At 37.9% G+C, this 22,277-nt stretch overlaps 1 protein-coding gene across 1 annotated transcript in view; it reads right to left on the reverse strand.

Annotated features, from left to right (window-relative positions):
* Positions 1-21,619, reverse strand: part of MUC2 (mucin 2, oligomeric mucus/gel-forming) — a 52,885-nt gene extending 31,266 nt beyond the window's left edge. The window contains 23 exon segments of the mRNA XM_075501615.1: positions 245-488; positions 1,525-1,704; positions 2,015-2,125; positions 2,720-2,858; positions 3,321-3,472; positions 3,902-4,011; positions 4,282-4,334; positions 5,250-5,501; positions 6,173-6,303; positions 7,238-7,332; positions 7,939-8,103; positions 8,675-8,812; positions 11,420-11,489; positions 12,504-12,614; positions 13,273-13,411; positions 13,735-13,852; positions 14,581-14,706; positions 15,160-15,376; positions 15,616-15,725; positions 16,131-16,221; positions 16,910-17,024; positions 19,592-19,856; positions 21,550-21,619. Coding sequence (XP_075357730.1) covers positions 245-488; positions 1,525-1,704; positions 2,015-2,125; positions 2,720-2,858; positions 3,321-3,472; positions 3,902-4,011; positions 4,282-4,334; positions 5,250-5,501; positions 6,173-6,303; positions 7,238-7,332; positions 7,939-8,103; positions 8,675-8,812; positions 11,420-11,489; positions 12,504-12,614; positions 13,273-13,411; positions 13,735-13,852; positions 14,581-14,706; positions 15,160-15,376; positions 15,616-15,725; positions 16,131-16,221; positions 16,910-17,024; positions 19,592-19,856; positions 21,550-21,619 — 3,202 coding nt within the window.
* Positions 21,620-22,277: the final 658 nt, after the last annotated feature.

Genomic DNA, 22,277 nt, shown 5'->3' on the forward strand with positions numbered 1-22,277 from the left:
ACTGTGGTGATGAATATGGGCTTGTACAGCCAGGGCTGGCACCACTACTGACACAGTCCCATTGCCACAGGTACTCAAACTTCTTTGACTAAGGCTAGCTGAAATGTGCTGATGCCTGTAGCTGCACTGAAGACTTAATTGAAGATCACTCTATTAAATCATCTCTTCATTCATTTCTGATGATATCTCTGCTTCTGCAGTAATAGAAATGCACTGTGCTGTCCCATCACTTACTGCCCTCTACAAACCTTGGAGTGACAAATTTTAAAGACTGCACTCTGGATGATGCTGCATTCTTTCTCTGCCCAGGACTTCCGATGTGGTTTCACATCACAGGGCTTAATCTCTTGTGTGACATCTGGGCACATGGGAGACTGTTTCCAGGAATTCCCAAACTTCAGAGCATTAGTCTCCTGCAGCCCACTCCTTGTTGTAAAGTCATTGTTAGACTTATCATCAAAGTTACCACACAGACCACACACTTTGCCCTGGAAAAGAAAATTAACATATACACAGATTTTAAATATACCATGAAAGTGAGAAACAGACTCTAATAAAGTAAGGGCAAAACATTGTTATTAAAAAGGACAACTGACTATCTGTGTAAATAATGTATTTTCATGTTCACTTCCAAACCATTTGTGCAGAAATTAAACCTTTATTTTCTGTGTACTCAGCAAAATATTCAGCTGCCATGCCTTCCCTCTTTGAAACCAATTATATATAGTGTATTTCCATGTCTCTGTGGTGGCCCTTCATCCAACTTATAACACTAAAGAGTGGCTAAGCCTCTTTCAGATGAGAAGAATTAATTTATTTTCCATTCTTCTCAATTTGTCATAACTCAGCTATTAATATAAGCCTGAGGGCATTTCATTCTACTCAAAACTGTTTTTATTAATAGCTTCTAACATAATGAGCACCATTTCTTCATCCATGGAAAAAAATGACAGGGACTCATTTTTCTTAAAAGAAAAAATTTAGCAAATTACCCACAATAGCAAATTTTTGGTAGTGCTATTTAAGGTACATAAGCCCCCTCAAGCAACAGTATGTCCCTGTTTATACAACCCCACACCTTCTCATTCAGCCCAATGAATTCAGTACTCTACAATTCAGCATGCTGATTTTCAGAAATCAGAACCACCTCTATACATTGCATAGAGAGTTTGGTTTTAACTCAGGGCTGATATTTCATGCAGGTTTCCAAGTGGATGTACAGTCAGTTCTCATCCCCTAAATTACTTTGGATGCTTGGCTCTTAATATTCACAAACTCGGAATGTCTTAGATGTTTAGCTTTATTGCAATCATATGCTATGCATCCTCTGCAATGCATTGTGATAGACCGTAAGGAACTCCAGTAGCACCTCTGCAAGCTGTGATAGTAATAATGCAAGCTAATCATCAATGTGCAGCGGATATAGGAATTAAACATGGAGTCAGAATAAAAGAACATTTATGTTTCCTTATCTCATTTATCTATTCGTACTACTACTTCAGAAAAAGACAGACAGGTGCTAACTTTGTAATCAGGGGTCAGCTTGATGAAAACAGTAGTCTTCTTATCCCAGATAAGCATCACACCATTGCTAGCCTCAATAACGAGGTAGAGGCCTACTGTCCTGTTCCAATAATGCACATCATCACCAATATCTCGCTGAATTTCTTTATAATCTTTGTTCTCCAGTTTCAGTTCAGTTTTCTGAAAGATAAAAAGAGAAATATTAGAACACTAACTTTTATGATGAGATAAAATATTAGATGCTCATAACAATACAACTCATTCTGAAACCAACAGCTCAAAGTCTGGGCTGACTTCCCAAGATGACAGAAAGGAAAGACCTTTGTTTGAGAGAGGTTTCAGTACCTGAGAATCTACACCTTCACAGATTAATTTAATAGGGCCTCTAACCTTTACTTGTTATAGCTGCTTTTAGGGATGTGGCTTTGGAGCATTACCTTTTTCTAAATACTTGAATACTGATATATACTCACTGAGTATCATTACTCACCCCTAGAAACATTTTAATAGCCTTTGAGCAGGTGACTCCTGTAGTTCCACAAGGGACATTCTCTGTGATGACACTGAAGGAGCCGCTAGAATTTTTGTCACCACAAAAATCCTATTGAAAAAGGAAAAAATGAGCATAAGAAAATTAGATAGAATATTTAATTTTTACTTCAATCTCATAATAATTACAATCATTTAAATATCCACAACGTATAGATCGTTACTGCTGCTTCATATGTGAAATCTTATATACATATATTTTTACAGACACACGAACATATATGCATACATCTCTGCATAGATATAAACAGTTAATACAGTCTCATGTATGGCAAAACCTGGGAGACAAGTGGGGCAATAAAACAAGATTAGGATTATATCTGTAAATATAAATGTCTTTGTTTTGTAAACTTAGAATTTTTATTTATTTCACAACTGATAATGAGCTGTTAGCTCTCACTATAAAATAGTCCTGTTACATACACCTTATGACCACTGTATCAGAAAAAAAAAAAAAAACAAAAACAAACCACAACACCAAACATTCACACAGCTTGCCTGCACTGAAAATACAGAATTTATCTTGCCAGAATGTGTAAACACCTCAGGAACAGTGATGGCAGGCAATAAGGAATGACAAAACTAAAGAGGAAAGGAGATCTTCAAGGCAATCAGATGCTATTTCAGCCCTCCTGATGAGTATTACCTGAGTAGCCACATATTCACAACTCCCATCAAAGTCATAGAATTTTCCATCAAAGGTGATATAATGGCCACTTCCATATATCATACAAGTCCCATAGCACACATCTTCAGTGCAGTTCCAAACCCCCTTTTGGCAGATACTAGAAGAGAGAAGAAGAGTTGAATTTTCAGATCTCACCAAGAGTGTGCTGTTTGGAAAACCACAGAACAAACCAAGGAGCTACCTGATACAATGTGATAATGTGCACAATACCCATTTCAGTGTTACAGAGTGTCTTAAGTACCAACTTCAGTAGGTTAGCCTGTTTTTAAGCCTATAACATGATTTTTAACTCTGGCCAGCTACATTTTTTAGATCTGATAGATTTATATTTAAAAAATGAGTGCACTTTCCCAATAAGAGATGCCTACTGAAAACAGGGGTAGCTATTACCCCAATATTTTCAGCACAATCTGTATTTCCTTAGATAGCAAAAAGTGTGCCTGAAAATAAAGGTTTATACTTGCAGCTATCGCAGCCACTGTAGTACAGTAGCCTAGACATAACTATTAATTTACTGCATAGAATATATTCTAGAAGAGAGTACAAAATTATAACTTACCAAGTGTTGCAGTCCACTGTTATCTGCTGTCCAGGAGAATACCACTGGTTGTTATGAATGCATGGGCAGTCCTTCTTCTCAACACAGCCGCCTTTCCCATCATCAAATAGACCTTCAGGACACACACAGCCTGAGACACACTCTGACTGGAACTAAGGAATATAAGGAGAAATTGTTACTTTATGAAAAAGCACTGCATTTTTCTTCCACTTCTTCATAAGCACTCTGGTAAAAACTGCATTTATAACCAAACAGCCTAATATTTATTACTTTTATAAGGTTTTTCTTTCTATGTTTCTAATGTTTTTCTTTTCTTTTTTGATTGTTTAAGAACCCAGATCATATTTCACTTGGGAGGTGCGACTCTACTAAGACACAGTAAAAAGAAAAAGGAGAGGGAAACCATAAGGGGAATCATCATGAATTTGGCAACAGAGTAATATCGTTGGGGAGGAAATAAAGGAAGATTAAACCAAAGAGACATAAACTGTTAGTTACAACTGCATTTTCTGTGTTGCACTGTGTCATTTAAAAAATACAGAATAAAGGAAACATGGCATAGAGAAAAATTGAATACATACCTGATCAGTTTGAGGAGTATGACAACTAAGTTGTACAGGTGTTTGGAAAGTCCACTCTGGGGATGCGTTGCAGTCAAAGTATGTCTTGTTAGAAGAACATTCTGTTGCACCTGAAAGGTACATTGCTGGTTTAGATGAATGAAGAAAAGGCAAAAGAAATGTGTGTGAGAGGTGGTAGTTACTGAGAGAGGAATCTCAGGGTATGTCTATTCTTTTGAAAAAAAGAGGCTCGATGAAGACAGAACAAAGAGAAAATGCATAAAGAGAAAAAACAAAGACACAAAACAAATAAGTGGAGAATTCAAATGGAAAGTGTAGGTTTGGGTTTGGAGGTTCGGTTATGGTTTTTATTTTACTTTACTTTATAGAATGCCCCTTACTTTTCATTCTTATTGTCACTGAAGTACATTCAACCTTCGCATTTCGGCAAACACTAGAAAAGAAGTGAAGTAAATAGAAATTTAAAAAGACGTCATCTCAGTGTCTTAAATTTAAATCTAATGATTTGTTTATATAAATTTGTGAGTATTTATCAGAGACATCCTGCATAATTTTTACTGATATTTCAAGGTGAACTCTATTGAAGTGCACTCATGAATTTTCACTTGGAGAAAAAGGGTAGCAAGATTTTAGGCATAATGCACCCAAAGGTTATGTTTTAAGGAATAACAGCTATTCTATTAATCCTTAATACTATGCTTTTTGATGACTCAGGAAACAGATAATAATGAAACAGATAATAATGATAATTTAAATCAAAGCCTTCATTTGAATACACCACAGTATATTTTCATTCCTATTCAATTCATATGCTGCAAATTTTTTTTGGCCTGTGTGCTTCATGTGCCAAATGAGAGAAGGCAGTATTTCACAGTTTGCGCTGATGATTCATGCAGCAAACAGTTGTCAGAGTTCATGATAAAAAATACCAGAATTGTGAAAGTTGCTTTCAAAAGCCTATACTACAGTAAATACATATCAAGGGGACCTTCCTCCAGTGGAAAACACAAGTAATCTGTCTCTCACAGAAAAGGAAACCAACATACCATTATAGCTGACCTTTTATCTTCCTTTTACCCCTCTGCTCAACAAAACCCTATTAACAGTGTACCTTCAGAGTAATATTTATCTGTGAAGGCCAGTACTCACACCTCCAAACAAAGCTGCACTTCTCAAGTATTAATAAATTACATTGCAACAGGATGATGCTTTGCTCAGCATGAAGACGGTGTGAAACATATTACCAATGTCCATTAAAGCACCAAAAAAAGCTAAGTAGCTTACACCTAATAAGCAAATTTTAAAAGGGCTTTTATCCCCACGAACAAGAAGCCACAATAAAACATACCAACGTTCTCCATCTTTTGTGACATATTCCCCTGGTTCCAGGTATGATCCCTTGTAATAACATGGGCACTTAGAGATGGGCACACAGGTATCCTGGTTATCCAAGTATGTATTATATGGGCAGCCACAGCCATCCACAGGAGCAAAGTCTTGCAAGCAATGCTTTTCACCATCAGCAAGGGAACGACAGGTTTGCTGGCAGATTGTAAGATTGTAAAGGAAGATTTGATTTCCTGGGCAGGCAGACACTTCACTAGCTGGAGGAAAAATAAACCAATAAAGAAGGGATGCAGGATGGACAATTTAACCTTGACATTTCTGGTTTGGTTTCTTTGGCTGTGCAGCATGTAATGGTAAAAATACTCCCTTAGATTTTATTAAAGTACAAAAATATCCCAAGTCGCAAGTAATGCTAGCCTAACTTTGTTCACTAGTTGAAGACTTTTTTTTAACTGCTACTAACTGCTACTAATAGTTTCTACTTTCATCCCCATATTTGTTTCACATACTGATAATCAGAGAGAGACCACAATGTAATAACTCCTAATCTCAACAATACTGTACTGTTGATGAAAAGCAAGCACAGTGATAAACAAAGATACTGATAAGCAAAGGTAATGTAAAAGCCATGATGGCTGGGATTCCATTAGTCAAAGACAGAAGCAGCCTTATTATTTAAACTGGGGAAAGAAGGTGAAAGTGAAAAATATTGCTTTCTACTTTTAAATATGTCATGAGCAAACGACAGCTAAAGAAATATAGCATGAATTAGTAAATATTATAAACATGGTCTCTTTTAAGTCCCTTAGACATTTCTAAGATACTCCAAATCCCTTAACATTGAGATCACTGGCAACCAAATTCAGAGAGAACCTGCTTATTTCTTGTGGCTAATTAATTCCACAGGGATTACAGTTCCACTACTTACTGCAGACACTTTTTCTCCAGCCTCCCAGTATGATCCCTTTGAAAGCACAGGCTCTTGAGTAAGAGGACAACGCAGCACACAAGCATTCTTCATTGTCTTCGCAGAGGCAGGTGTCATATTTACATTTCTGAAAAAACAACGAAAGGGTCAGTAAGCCCACAGGAAACCAATGGGCAATTGCTACTCAGTTGCTATGAAATAACTTGTGTCCTTTTTCTGACGTTGTTTTTATTAATTCCCATGACCAGAGAACAATGGAAGGAATAGACAAAGGCCAGAGACTGAGAGGGCTGCTTCATTTCATACACAATGAAAATGTTTTGATGCTTATCCTAACCTTAGCCAAGCCTCTTGAACCTTTAAAAAGTAACCAGCCTCCTAACAACACCTTTCTTAAAGGATTTTGATATACCATTCTTTCTCAGTTACAACTCAGAAATGCAGAGATCCATAAAAATTAAAAATCATAATGGTGAAATATCAACCAGATCTGTGAAGATCTTCACCGAATTTGAGCCCCAACTGAGTTGAAGGTATGAGCAAAGATTTAGGAATTTCTTGGGGTTTGCTCAGGTAAGCCTCACTTACTGCTTAACAGTGATGAGTACAGGGGAAAAAGAAACCATGGAGATTCTGGCATGAAAATGATTTGGTGATACATTCCAACCAATACAGGAAACTTAATAAATATTTACTTTTTTTTTTTTCCTGACTTAATAGTAACTAGTGTGTAAGGGTAGACTTAAACTTTCTGTGCACACCAGCATCTCTTTAATCTTCTTTTCAGTTCAAATATCTAATCCCATAAAAATATACATTAAATACAAAACATAAGAAATCAGAAGAATAAATTTACCGTTTTCTTCAGCAGCATTCCATAAGATCTCATCATAGGAGACACTTTAGATGCATGCTGTGTTGCCTCAGTTAATCACTGCAAAAACTTCACTAGCTCTTACGGGCAAGCTATTCAGTAATGTCTCAAATGTTTGAACAATGATAAATATCTAGTCATCTGTCCGAAATAAAGCAGTACTAAAATGAGTGCAAGATTACAATACCTTATAGTATTCTGAAGGATCAATGATTAAATGACATCTTGCAAAAGGACCCTCTGAGTTTTTCAGCAAAGAACACCAATGCTCAGCATAATTTGCTGCAAAAAAGGAGAAAAATGAAATTATATCATTATATTCATTACATTCACCTATCTTCCTTGTGCCATGTCTAGTTATGTTGTCACATAAATGCAATGCAACAATACAAATGAGAGAACTGTGTGCACTTTGGGGAGTGGAGAAACTACATGCAATCACTGTGCATATATTTCTATTCTCTAATTCAGTTATATAGCAGTAGACACGCAATCATAAAATCAAAAATCATACCTTACTGCTGCAACTTGTCTACATGGAATTGTGACAGCCCTTTCCATTTGGGGACCATAAAGCTAAGTTAAACATAGGGATAAATAATACTAGGAAATACAAGCTGCCTTTGCAGATAATGTAAATTAATGACCTTGCTTCCCTATCTTCCAGTTCAGGATTCCTCTACAATCACCCCCTAAACTTTCACTTCACTTTGATGGGAAATCAGTGCTCGTATGTATACATACTCGCAGAAATTAATTATTAATTTGACAGTCCTCTAAAAAAACTTCAATGTTACACTACAACTCTTACACACTTGTTGCAGTAATGTACAGCAAACGCTGCTCATTCTGGCAGAAGCCAACCATTTGACTTATTAGTGTGCTTACCACTTTCAATGCTGAGACTGCAGGGGTCTTCCAGCTTTTCTACCTGATCTTTACAGGTGGACTGAGCTTTCCATGTGTTAGCAAAGGCAGATCCTGTAGCTTCTACCAGCCCACTGGTGGTTTTAAAGTCATCACCTTCCATCCCATTAAAGTTTCCACAAAGACCTATTGAAAAAGAAGGTAAAAACTTTACCTAATTATTACTCCTTATTCTAAAAGGTCAAAGGGAAAGGGACAACTGATTACAAACATTAGAAACAGAAGTTCATACAACTAATTGTTCCACTTCAGTATTAATGTGTACTATAAGTACTGGAGATTTAGGAGCCCTATTTTTAAATCTTTAACCTCTTGAGAAGAATAGTCTTTATGAATATATCTCTGCCTCAGGAGATCATGGCCCTAACCTGTATTTTTTATGCTTTCTGATGATATTAAAACCACAAAATGCACCAAAAGCCTGGTTTTGTGGGCGGTTAAAAATTAAACCGAATACAAAAGTAAGGAATATTCTAAGAAACATACTGGCACTGGAGTGATAGATTGCTTCAATATGAAATAATAAAAATGCATTTCTAGTTTGCTTGAGTGAATTCTCTTCCAACGTTTTGCTTCCTGCTTTTAGTTTCCTCCTCTTGAATCAATAAGTAGCACAAATTATCACTCTTGTAAAGAATACATGACTCTTCAGCTATGGAACAGCATGGCTTTGCTTCCCATTTGAAAAGACACTTGCCTTGAAGTTTTCCTTGAACTGATTGATCCACAGTCACAAACAGCTGCATGACTGGAAACAACTGGATCTGCAGCTGAAGCCCAGAAGAAGTTTGTACAACAAGGTAGTTAGAAGACTGCTTGAATACTGAGAAGCTGGCTGAAAAACAAAACATGAACTGTGCAGTAAACACACACATAGGCTGCTGAAAGAAACACTTATTAGATTCTAAGATATCACCTGCCGTGAAAACTCTGTCACCAGGATCAAATTAATCATTTTTTTCCTCTAAAAATCACTGTCCAACTAGATACAGTGCTGGTCCCCACTAACTTAATAAGTTGATTACCTATAATGACTCATCCCTGCGATCAGAACCAAATTCAGATTTTCTGCAATACAGCTTCAATGCTAACTCATTAATGCTGAGCAATCTGAAGAGCAAGAGATTTTCTGAGAAAGTATTAACCCAGCACTGTTGCATACAATAAGTAATAGGTGTGTCTCTACAAGCCAATACATAGCTAAATACTACTAATAATAAAATTTTAGATATCTATACATAAGTTAATCAAGCCATTACAGAAAAATCGGGAGAACTGACATACAAAATAGTGGAGGAACTGGGCTTCCTAATTAGAATCATAGAATCATAGAATATATCAAGTTGGAAGGGACCCGTAAGGATCATCGAGTTCAACTCCCTGCTCCTCATAGGACTACCTAAAACTAAGCTATATGCATTGTCCAGATGCTCCTTGAACTCTGACAGGCTTGGAGCCCTGCCTACTTCCCTGGGGAGCCTGTTCCAGTGACTGACTACCCTCTCAGTGAAGAATTTTTTCTAATGTCCAATCTGAACTTCCCCTGATGTGGCTTCATACCATTTCCTTGTGTCTTATCACTGGTCACCAGAGAGAGGAGATCAGCACCTCCCTCCGCTGCTCCTCTTGTGGACTGTGATGAGGTCGCCCCTCCACCTTCACTTCTCTAAACTGAACAAATCAAGTGATCTCAGCTGCTCCTCACAAGTCTTGCCCTCAAGATCTGTCACCATCTTTCTCACCCTCCTCTGGACACTCTAATAGTTTGATGTCCTTCTTATATTGAGGTGCCCAAAACTACACACAGTACTCGAGGTGGGGCCGCACCAGTGCAGTGTAGAGTGGGACAATCACCTCCCTTGACGGGCTAGCTATGCTGTGCTTGATGCGCCCCAGGATACAGTTGGCCCTTCTGGCTGCCAGGGCATGCTGTTGACTCATATTCAACTTGCCATCAACCCAAACCCCCAGATCTCTTTCCACGGGGCTGTTCTTCAGCCTCTCATCCCCCAGCCTGTATGTATAACCAGTATTACCCCAACCCAGGTGCAGAATCCAGCACTTGCTCTTGTTAAATTTCATATGGTTGGTAATTGCCCAACTCTCAAGTCTATCCAGATCTCTCTACCTTTGAGGGAGTCCACAGCTCCTCCTAATTTAGTATCATCAGCAAACTTATTTAATGTACATTCGACTCTTGCATCCAGATCCTTTATAAAAACATTAAAGAGCACTGGCCCTAAAATTGAGCCCTGGGGTGCCCCACTGGTGACTGGCACCAGCCTGATGTAAAACCATTTAGTATAACTCTTTGACCCTGACTTGTCAGCCACTTGTTCACCCAACTTATTATGGACTTGTCTAGCTATATGCTGGACATTTTGTCCAGAAGGATACTCTGAAAGACAGTATCAAAAGCTTCACTAAAGTCAAAAACCACAACATCTACTGGCTAACCAACTTCTTATAGCAAATCTATTATTATATGCTCTATTTATCTATTTAATCTACTTATTAGATGATCTATTTTATTGCCTAGAGCACTTTAATTTCTCTAAACTTTCAGCTACACACTGTAACTGGTTTTGCACAAGCATTCATGAATGTATCATCCCATGAATACTTGTCCTTTCAGATAAAGAATTACTTTCTTGCAAGTAACTTGCCATCTGCAGAAAGGCCAGTAAATAAGAAGCAACCCATACTGTGTCAGTGTGTTGCCTGAACATATCTAAACAGGAGTTACAAAGAGAAGTTGTACATTTCTTTCAAAAGTTACTCCCAGAGCTCACAGCTGCTGTCTGATAGTGATCTTCCACCAGAAGTTAGGCTCCTAAATTAGGTGATCAGAGTCAGCCTCTGAAAGTGTCTGTCTAAACCCACTGATTATATAAAAAGCTGCTGATGTCTCCAGTGAGCTGGGAAGATGAGAGGGTGCTACATAGTACATCTGTCTTTCCTGCCCTGATTGACCAGAAATACAGCAGTTACCTTCTGCCAGACTTTCTTCCTACAGGAAAAAATAAATCATGGGCAAGAAGTGGGGTGGCGTAGACATGCCTGAGCTTCACCATGACTGAGAGCCAGGACATGCCCACACCATGTAGCCGGACTTGGAAAGTGCTAAATACCCCTCTTTATAGGCAGGTTATCTGCTTTAAATTTAAGCCATGACAATTCCTCTTTCCCAAGCTACATGCTGAAGTATAGTCAAGATGTATGAAAAAAATGAAGGGACAGTTTTTTCAATCATTCGCTTTATACAGAGTCATTCTGCCCATGAAATTCGCAGTGAAGACTATTAAATCACATTAATCCCCAAGTTGTTCCAAAATCTGAACAAATTTAATACGCCTCTCTTCAACTTTTGCCTCTGAAAAAATACACCCCCACATGAGAAGTCACGTGTGTGACACACGACGCACAAGGCTATGTCCCATACCTGACACATGAGGCACATTCACTGTCATCTCATTCAGTAACACACTGCCATCTGACCTGAAAACCACCACCTGCATAATAGCAAATAGAATCATTGAGGTTCCAGGTACTGAGAGGAAAAGGAACTAATAAAAAAAAAAAATTAAGAGGGGAGACATTTTGCACAGACTGTGACTAGAACTTAAAATCTTTGAAAGCAAGAATCTGTCTGAAAATTGAATGTGGTAGCAGATCCATAGGATACAAGTAAGATTTCGTCTTGCTATTCTGTGTTTCACTTACACCTGCCTACAATAACTTATGACAGTAATGAAATGCAAAGCTTGTTTGTATTGGGCACCTTGGTTTCAGCAAGTAAAAGAAAATATTGGGCCTTTAGGATCTATAGCAAGTTCCTATTCCCTATAAAAGCATGTGCCACAGCTTCAGTGTAATGGTTTAGTATGATTCTGGCATGGTAAGAAAGCAGTTTGTTAAACTTCCTCATAAAATGCTAGTCTCTATATACAGAAACATAAAATGATGGGTTTCTGATTTGGTTTGGTTTTGTTCTAGTTATGCTGGCAAGGACATGGAAGACCAGAAACACAGGAGGAAAATTATGTGTACATGTATGTAAAATTGTATATAAATATAGTCTAGATATTCCCATAACCAAACAGAATGTTAAAGTGAATGAAAATATAAATATTTAAGAAGGTCGGATTGTATCAACATTCAAAGATGGGATCTCTTCTGAAAAAGACTCAGTTAGATCTATAAAATTATATCTGAATAAAGTAAAATACTGTGAGGGGAGGAAGAATGGTACTCTTACTTCCAGCCAGCCTGGAATACAGTGAGAATAATCATATAGCACAGAGCAGAGAAGGGAAGAGGGGAAAAAGTCAGCCTATTTAAATCTCATCTTTTGTTCAGTTTAGATCTACTTAGAGTTCTCGAGGCAGAAGCCTGAGTTGTTTTTCAGCCTGTCTGAGGTGCCTTATCTATCCACAATAGTGACTCCAGAAGAATTAGTTGTTGCTCCACAGTAAGGGAAATACGCTAATTTTCAACATATCTAGCAGAACCCACAGAACACTTACATTTTTTTTGTGATCTACTAACAGCACAACAGTCTTCAAACAGGTCTGCCTGGCTGTGGAGCCACAGGGAGCCAGCTCTGCCAGGAGAGCATGACTGTCATTTACATTACCCTACAATCACAGGGAAATAAACGTCCATTAGTCCAATCAAAAATTTCACAAGATGATTTCCAAAACAAAGACTAAAGTAATCAGTTACAATAACAATTACTATAGAACTTAGCTATTAAGACCACCATTTCAGCACTGGCTCTGGAAGCTGAACCGTCTTTCAAACAAATTCAGTGGTATGGTTTCTAGTTCAACAAGATCTTTGTCATTCTCTAGAAGAACAGGCACCAGATATTTTAGGGACAGATGAATGAAATAGCTGCCTAGCTCCTTTCCCTAGCTGACTTTGACACTCAGACACAGAAACAGCTATGACAGATCTGTCTGAGAGCTTCTAATCCTGACAACTGCCAATTTTTGGTCTACCTATCCATGCAGCCACAGTGATCCTTTGATTTCTTATACATGAAGGACTCCACTGAATAATGACAGCATATGTAGTCTACTATTTGACTAAGTTAACCACCCATTGCAGTAAGTGCCCAACTCCCCCATAGGGCTATTACAGCGCATCCTGAATTTTCCCGTACAGCTTTTAGCATTTCCTCTTCCCTCGTCCCACAAAAATGGAATAAAACAACAATTCACAGCTGTTACATATCAGTGCACAGACACTTGTATTTACTCTGCAAGAGAAAAGCCCTATAGCACACGGTACCTTTGCCAACACATAATAACAGTCTCCATGGAAGGTGTATTTCTTCCCATCAAAGGTGGTAATATGGGAACCTCCTTCCACTGAACATGTGCCTGGACAGGGTAGATCTTTGCACGTCCATCTGCCTGAATCACAGGTGCTATAAACAGACAAATAATAAAAAAATGCCTGTAGATATTCCAGGAGCTGAGAGCACTGAAAGCATCTGTATACCTAGCAAACAGCAAGACATCCCCAGGTGTTTTAAAACCGTTATCTTTGATCATTTCCTTAAGATTTCCCTTCTTCCGTATGCCATAGATACAAGAAAACTTTTCAGAAAATTGGTTGTATAGACATGCAACATAAAAGTTAGGTTCCGAATGTTTTCAGGAAGTCTCCTATGACTAAGTGGAAGATTGAAAAATGCCAATCCATTTACAGTCATGCAAAGAAAGGTGTATAAACAACCATGATCCTTACCATTCTTCACATTCATTGGTAATGCTTTCTCCAGGTGAATACTCCTTTCCATGGAGTTTGCAGTGGCACTGGCTAGCAGGTATGCAGCCTTTTTCAGTAATATCATCATACACAGTTCCTGTAAAGCACAACAGTAAACTACTCCAGCTCTTTCCGAAATAAACAATTTCCATAAAGGAGAAACTCTCAGAGGAAGCATGTTCTCAACTTGATGCAGAAAGCAGAGGCTGAGATTATCAAAACTGGGAAGAATACTGCTTCTACTTTTTGTAATACAAGACACATGGAAAACACTTTTATCCAGCTTTGAAAATCTAAGTCTATCCATTTATATAACTATACACAGATGAAAAGCTTAATATAAGTGTACAAGAACAATCTCAGAATTTTACATGTTTAGATCTTCAGTCCTTCTGGCATACTCTGTAGACTATCATTGTAATCTTTTTTCCTAAGTTTGACAGCAAGCCTGAGAATTTCACTCACTTTCCCTCAGTATCACTCTCTGGGCAAATAATGTCCATTATCTCAGAATTATTCAACCTAAAAACTATGATTTTCTGTATATTAGCAGAGGTCCATTTGTTGAGAAGTAAAAAGCAGATTTATCACCTGTCATTGTGTTAATATGATTTAACTATAAAATAACTTATTAATTAATCAACTATGACCTCTTTTTTAAAAAACTTTATATATGTTCCCCTGGGGGGGAATAATGAGTAGCAATACTAATTTTTAAGATATAATTTGACTACATTCATTTTATTGTAGTCAAATTTTAGCTATGACCTCTTTTGCCAGAGTTCTTGGTTTTGTTCCATATACAATAGCTAGAATAACACTTGCCTTCAGGGCAGAAACAACCATCCATGTAGTGTTCCTCACAAAGGCTGCTGATCTCCAAGTGTGAGCAAGTATCCATGCAGGGTGAGCTGCTTTCTCTATAGATCATGGTATCAGGACAGGTCTTGGCTGAAAGAATGAGAAAGACACCACCAGTTATTTGAGCGTAAAGTCCATCATTCCTCAGAAACCACAGATCATATCCCCTACTCCCCTCAGGTCAGTGGTGTCCCAAGCGAGACTCCATCTGGCAAAGCATGTTTGTCTGTTTCTAAACTGCTTTCCCTGCTTTTTACGTTTTCTTCTTTTAGTCTAGAATAGATCAGATTATCCCAGTCATCTGCAGCATCAGACCTCACAGTTTTTTTAATGGGAACAGAATTTCTACTTGCTGAAAAATATTTCTTAATAAGATAATAGAAGAAGAAAACAGGAAGAACAGAATATGTAGTTTATTGCACTACTGGTATGAAATTTATAATATATGTCTATAGTTTTGTAAAGAAGGAATGAATTTAAATGTTTCACAGTGCTACATCCATGAAATATTTTTTTCTTTGTAAAATTTATTTAGCTGCTTACGGCAAAAGTACTGTGTCCTCCATTCACCCGGCCGGCCACCAGCATGTGAACACTGGCGAGAATACTCAGAGATGGTACTGCAGAGGCAGAAGGAGTCCTTGTTTCCATTACAGGCACACTTGTCCTGCATGCAGGCTTGGATGTACATTTCCAAGTTAAGACGTAACCGACAATCAGCAAATGCAGAGGAAGTCAGCAACCTCTCACACTCATCACGCTAAGGAGGAAGAGTTATAATATTTAAGAGATTTGTAAGCACCTGAGCTTCTAGACACTTCCTGTCTTGTCATAAAAACTGTTGTCTTCTGAACAGCAACAGTTATTCAAGAAAGGAAGAAGAAACCATTTGCCCTGGAAGATACAAAATCTTCCCAGCTCCTCACACGCTAGCTCACCATAGCACAAGGATGTCTCCATGTGCCCATGCAAGTGAAGTTCACCACTAGGAATACTCACATGCCCATTACAGCTTGGAAGGGCCTGAGTTTCATCAGGATCTTCACATTTGGCGCTGGGTTTGCTGATCTTCTGTAAATTCCCATACGTAATTGAATTGTAGCTTGTAACTATGAGAAAAAATTAGAAAGAGGACTTGCTGAGTCCCAAAAATTGACAACAAGGAGCATCTGATTCCTGGGACTCCACTGATCAAGGAAAACAGTTACTAAGGTATCAAATATGCCTGTCAGACACAGGTCTCTGCTCTGAATTATGTCTATTATGCCTAAGTGTGCTTGAAAATTTAAAGTGGTAATGAGAAAAGAAAGAAGGCCAGTAGAGAAAAGAGCAAGATGATCATTCATCTGGAATAAAATAACTTTAGACCAGGAATGCATCACTGGAACCTAATGTTTATTCTGGGGCAATCACAGAAATCTCTCAAGTGAAATATGTTCTCCTGTGATGCTCCTATGCATAATGCTTATCAGCCTATCTTCTGTGATATCTGTCAGTATGGTAGGATGACTCACCTCCATTGATAAACTCATTGTAGATTGGAACTCCATTGTAATCCCCACAGAGACCACATGTATAGTTATTAAATTTGCTGTCCAGCTCCACCTAGGTAATGGAAAGAAAAAGAAAAAACAGAAAAGAATTATCTGGAGCATGAAGACATTCCAAAGCAAATACATTCACTCAAAAGGGAAGTTGCTAAATGACAGAGGTGATGGTGAACCCAAAACTCTTAGAGAAGTAGCTATTGCAAATGGATTTGTCACATAGTTAATAAACACACAGTTAGATGCAAAAACTAACACAGAAAACAGAAAGAAGTGACTGAAGCTCCTGTATTTCAATAATGGCAGTAACCACCATGGTGATAAAGATGAAAAGGAAAGCATTCTTAAAATCACAGGACTTTTTTTTTTTCTTCTTTTTTTCCCTACTGGGATAAAATTTAAGTCTTGCTATAAATTAGGAAAGTCGATGATGGCAGTCCTTTAAAAGATAGATGAAAGAAAATGCAGATTGGATTGTGGAGGTGCTATAGCAAAAACATTAGCTTTTTCTCAGAAAGCTCCTTCTGCCTTTCTTGAGACCAGTAAGATCATCTGCATGCCATACTGCTACATCTATCACATTGCAGAGAAAGGAACTTTATGTTTTTAAAATAAGGTACTATGAGTGTCAGTTCGATGAGTCAGCCTAACACTCTAGCTCTGTTCAGTTTGTGAGATTCTACTTCTGTTCAGTATACAGTAGTCTGTTAAACCCAAGAAATAAAAAATACTTGAATCATACATACCATCAGTGCATCTTCCTGATTCCATATCAGAGTCAGGCCTAATTTGGCATAAACCTTGGTGTAAATGTCATTGCTCTCAATGAGCACACCAGAGCTGTAGTAAGGTGTCTTCACACTAGGAAAAAAATCAGAGACTTTGTATTAGTACAGACACATAAGGGGTGACATGAATGTCTGTTAATAAGCCAGATACCGTAATGAATAGAGAAACCAGTCTCTGTCTACCTGATCCTAGCTGCACAGGATGCCTTGTTTTAATGAGGCATAAAATCCTCTCTCTCTGACACTTGATGCTATAACTCATTGCCTTTAAAAGGCAAAGCAATTTCAGAGGCAAAACCTCCCCAAGGGTAAGGATTCTTTAAGAAAAAAGACAAAATGTCAAATGTCTTCAACTTAATCAAAGGAAAAACCATCATCATTGTGGTTTTAACGGAGGATATTCACTCACTAATAGTTTAGTTCAGTGAAAGAAGTAACAACATAAACGGAAGCTTTTCTTTACCAAAAGATCTGACAACCATTTCTGAGAGAATGAATGTTCCTTTGCAAAGATCTTCCTCCTCAAGAGAGAGTTCATAACCACAGGCAGATACAGGGACTGCCAACAAAAGTTTGAAAAGAAAGGACCACATTAAGAGGAATTCAGTAGTTTGTTTCAGCAGTTAGTTCATCAGTTTTCGGTTGACAGGACCAAGCTTGTTAATGGTGACAGCAGGGCATGTTAATGTGACAGAAGATATTTTGCAGAAGGCTGAGAATAGATGTTTTTGTCTGATAAAGAATCAGTTCACCAGATCTCTCTCCTGTTCTTGTACATCTGTCTTATAGTGCACTATGTAACAAGTCACACTGCTGAATTTCATTCAGCAATAAAGGGGTTTTGGTGAGCAGCCTCATCCTATAAAATCTAAAGAACCAGAGTCTGTTCAAACAGAAGTAGTGTAAACTGGAATCCAGTCGAAATAACCAGCTCATTTTCTACAGATCTGCCAATATAATTGGTACCTATCAGGATTCACGTATGTCTATGCAGATCTCCTCTTAACTCATCTCTTGACTGGGAAAATTTAGCTCCTAATTTCCTGTCACTGGGATTTTTCCAACTATTTACCTCAGGCATTTTTAACATGGCCAAATGACTTATACATCTAAATACTAGGAGGGAACTCAGAAGCCTTTGGCTGCATTGTTGGCTGCATTGTTCATCCTCTGGACAATGAGGCCTTAAGAGATCATGGTTTTGGAGAGGGATTATAAAACATTTGGCAGCTTTTCACCTTTTACCTATCACAGCATGGAATATTTCTCTTTTTTTCTAATACTAGGACATTCAGTCAGTCACTGGATCAGGTACCAAAAGGCAAATTCATACATTTTTCTGATTCATACATTTTCTGAAAACATTACAGTTTTCACTTCAGGGGTGTGAAATGCTATTTTACATGACAATGGATCATATGTCACTTAAAGAGCAATATGGGAAATTAAGTTCTACAAAAGACTAAATCCCCCATGCAGCAAAAACCTGTTCAGAAGGGATCTATTGTTTTATGAACACTACCCAAGACAAAAAGAGGTTTGGTTTAGGAAAAACAATTTTTAAAGGATTTCTAAACTTGTTTTTCATGGAGTTCTTTTTAAGACCTGAGTACACAATAAAGGGCTTTTTCAATTTGGGGCAAGAATGCATTTTTTATAACTTTGTGTCATTTTCTTATGCATTCTGGCATGATCCTTGGAAAACTGAATGTTATTTTCTATCCTTGAACAGATTTTCACTGCAGTGGCTTCCTAACTTCAGAGCAAAAGCTGAATTCTGGACAAAACCCAGTCCCACAATGATAATAGAAAGAACTTTTTTTAAATTATGCTAAGACATACTAACAGTCAGTTTCCTCCATCTTTAGAACTATGTCTTAACCTATGAGTTGCTTCACCTGTTTCAGTGTGTATAGATACACACACTGAAAGGATAGGCTAATGATAGGAAAGGCTAGGTTAAGACACTACTCGGCACCAGTAATGGTGTCAGAATAGTTCCTTGTGCAACCATGTTACAGGAGGAGAAAAATGCTACAGCTCACTGTGAAAAAGTACATATTGCCACATACAAATTAGTGTAAATTTTGACCTGCATTATATCTGTTATAATCCCTTGAGGAATGGCCATCGGACCTTAAAGAATTATTTATGAAGATCAGAAAAAACCACCTCTCTTCTGCCACAAAATAAGAGAAAAAGACCCTGGAGAAATGCCTCTTCATTTTGAGGATGCTAGATGCATTTGAAAATGCATCTAGCATCTTCATTTGCTAGACCATCTGCTAAGGTAAACTCAAGGTGATGCCATAAAACAAATGAAGCTATGTCATTTTATGCCAGTGAAAGATCTGACTCATGAGCTGCATTGTTTCCTGCACAACCAGAAGAAGAACAATTCACTCAAACCTCTTCTGGACTTGCATTTAAATCATCCTTTATGCCAGTGTAGAAATTACTATTAATACTAAAGCCCCTCCCCAAAGCAATTTTTATGCTGGATTTCAAAGGGCTTTTTTTTGCTTGTGGAAATGCTTGTAGCAGTTACCTTAATGGTATAGACAGCTGTGTAAAGAATCAATCCTGCTTTTATCTTCCCAGCACATTTCTCTGAAATACTATTATAGTAAAGGAACTTACATCCGCCCATCCACCACAGTCAGTTTTGGTCTGAGGAACACCGTAAAGTCCTTGATTGTTATCAGAATATACTGGATCTCAGGGTGGTTATTGCTGTTCAGACCACGCTGAATGTGGACAGAGAACTCCTTGTAAGACTCTCGGCAGTCAGAAGCAAAATTATACTCGCAAATACCAGGGAATTGATAGATGTCTCCATCAAAAGTTTTGAAATGGTTGTTTCCCCAAGTGCTGCAGACATAGTGGCCATGGTTTCTTGTCCTTCCTGTTAAGTGATGAAAAAGAAATAGGCATGAAAAAAGTGAAATTAATGACTTGGCGTCAAGAAAAGCTGTGTTGCATTTTACAGTAGAAAACACTTGCAATTCTGTGCACAGTGATTCCACAGATCTCAAGCCTGATCAAGTATCTGCCTATTAAGCAGAAGAGATGTGAATCTTTAATGGAAAATAAGACATTAACAAATACTGCTGAGACCTGGGTATATCTTATAATCCTTACTGAGGTGAAGGAACTGGTCTGTATCAGGTGGGGAAACTTAACCATCTGACCAATAACAAGCTGGTGCATCAGTGCAATGGAGCTGCTTCGCCAAACATATGAATTTATTCTGAATCACAGTATTATTTTTAGCAATATTAAATATTTCTAAGAGCTATTTTCTTCCCTGATGCAACATGCAGTAGAAAGGAAACAGAGTTAGGAAACCAAGGAAGTACCACTCCTACTCTGGAAGGCAAATAGGTTAAATGTTATGAAAGGACTTGTGCACAACAGTAGTTTTTAAAGAATTCATTCTTTTCCTAACAGAAGTAGTGATTTCTATTACTACAGAATAGAAATTCTTCAGAAGATAGGTAAGAAAATAACCATGGTAGGAGAAAAAAAAAAACAACACAACTTTTTTTTGCAATAGCAGGAGATGAAGATGATTATATTTGTTCCCTTCCCAGCCATCTATACAACAAATAATAAAAATTAACACAATATCTGATAAATCTCAAGATGCTGTAGATTACGGGTGAACATAAAAGCTGAGCATACTTGGGAAGCTTGCCAAGGTACCAAAAGCACACATGCCACTCATCTTCGCAAGATTTTCTTACAGTGTTTAATTTGAGAAAGCGAGACCACCAAGGGGACCTCCAAGTTATTTTACTTGGAGATGGTATCAATCATACCCAGAGACAACCAGCCAAGCTGGTATGCTTCTCTCCCCAGAAGGAAGGCTACACAGAGATTCTCCCAGAGCTCACAGCTGGGATACCAAATGCAAGATAATGCTTTCCTCCCATTGCCGAATTCAAGACGCAGCAGACCAAGACCAATACCCCAAACCTGATCGCTGCACAGAATTCATCACCTGTTCCTCCAAAAATAGTTTTCAGTATAAAAGCTCCATTTCAACACTTCAAACAAAGTTGATAGAGTACTAATAGAGTACAAATAGAGAACAAATAGAGTGAATTAGAGCTTTTACAGAAGGATTATCAATGTCCTGAATGACAAAATAAGCTTTGTCCAATGTTACTACATTCACTTTTGAAGAAAGTATTTCTGTCATTCCAAAGTAACGGAAGGCACAATCAACCACTTTCTTCATTGCTGTAACAATGAACCTCCCAAACTCCTATAGTCACTTTCTGCCAAGTAGTTGCCATACCTAGGAAAGTCTCAATACATGGAAAGAAAAGCAACACTGAAAATATTTTCCTAGCACACCAAACTAGAGATCAATGCAATAGATATAGGTACTAATCTCTCCAAAGAGAGCAGTATCTAACTATGTTGGCTGAGCCATGTAGCCTCAGTATCTGAAATGTTAAGAAATTTAAGGCACCTTAAAAATCCAGTGTGTTGTTTAAATGCACTGCCTCCTTCTACCTCTGCAGCAGTATTTTAATTCTCTCCCTCTTTTCCAGGAGGCAATCTGCTACCATTTTGTTTCTAGCGCTTACCTTTTTTTATTTCATTTGCATAGGAAAGAGCCAGCCAGAGCATAAAAAGGCTGGCAACTCTTAGCCCCATGGTGGCTAAGGCGGGTGAACTGGGAACTCCACTGAAAACTTTTCTTTATATAATATCCACTGATGCAATTGATTCTATCACAGGGGAGGAGATACAAAGGGAGGAGGAAAGAGGAGGGGTAAAAAAATAGGCGTGATATTTACAGAAGATAAGAAGTAAACAGACAGGTATTTTTCACCATAAATGAAGGAATTCAGTATACAGGAAATGGTATAATATTGATTCAGCAATCATGCACATTTTTATTGCTCTATTTCATCTACAGGATGCTATGCTTTTAAATATTTCAAATGCTCACGCCAAGTTTAACCTTCAGTAACCCCTGTAATAAATATAGAATTTTGGAGTGGCTGAACAAAGAAATCCCTTGAAGGAAATTTAGGATGAGATACCCTCAAACAATGGCTTCAAAGCCAAAGGATTTTTCATTTTTCACCATCACATAGAATGATTTCTGTAAAAATTAAACGATGCTTGTGAAGCTCCTTATAGACAACAGTAACCCTTACAAATAAAAATTATACACCATGCATTGTAAAATTATTTTGCAGGCAACTGTTGGATTCCTTTCATTTGCAAAGCTCTAGGGTGCATCTAAAACAAGGTATAGCCCATACTGCATATTGTGCCCAAAGCATAATTGAGATGGGGCGACAAC

Source organism: Mycteria americana, chromosome 5 (genome assembly GCF_035582795.1).
Source record: "Mycteria americana isolate JAX WOST 10 ecotype Jacksonville Zoo and Gardens chromosome 5, USCA_MyAme_1.0, whole genome shotgun sequence".
Lineage (NCBI taxonomy): Eukaryota > Metazoa > Chordata > Aves > Ciconiiformes > Ciconiidae > Mycteria > Mycteria americana.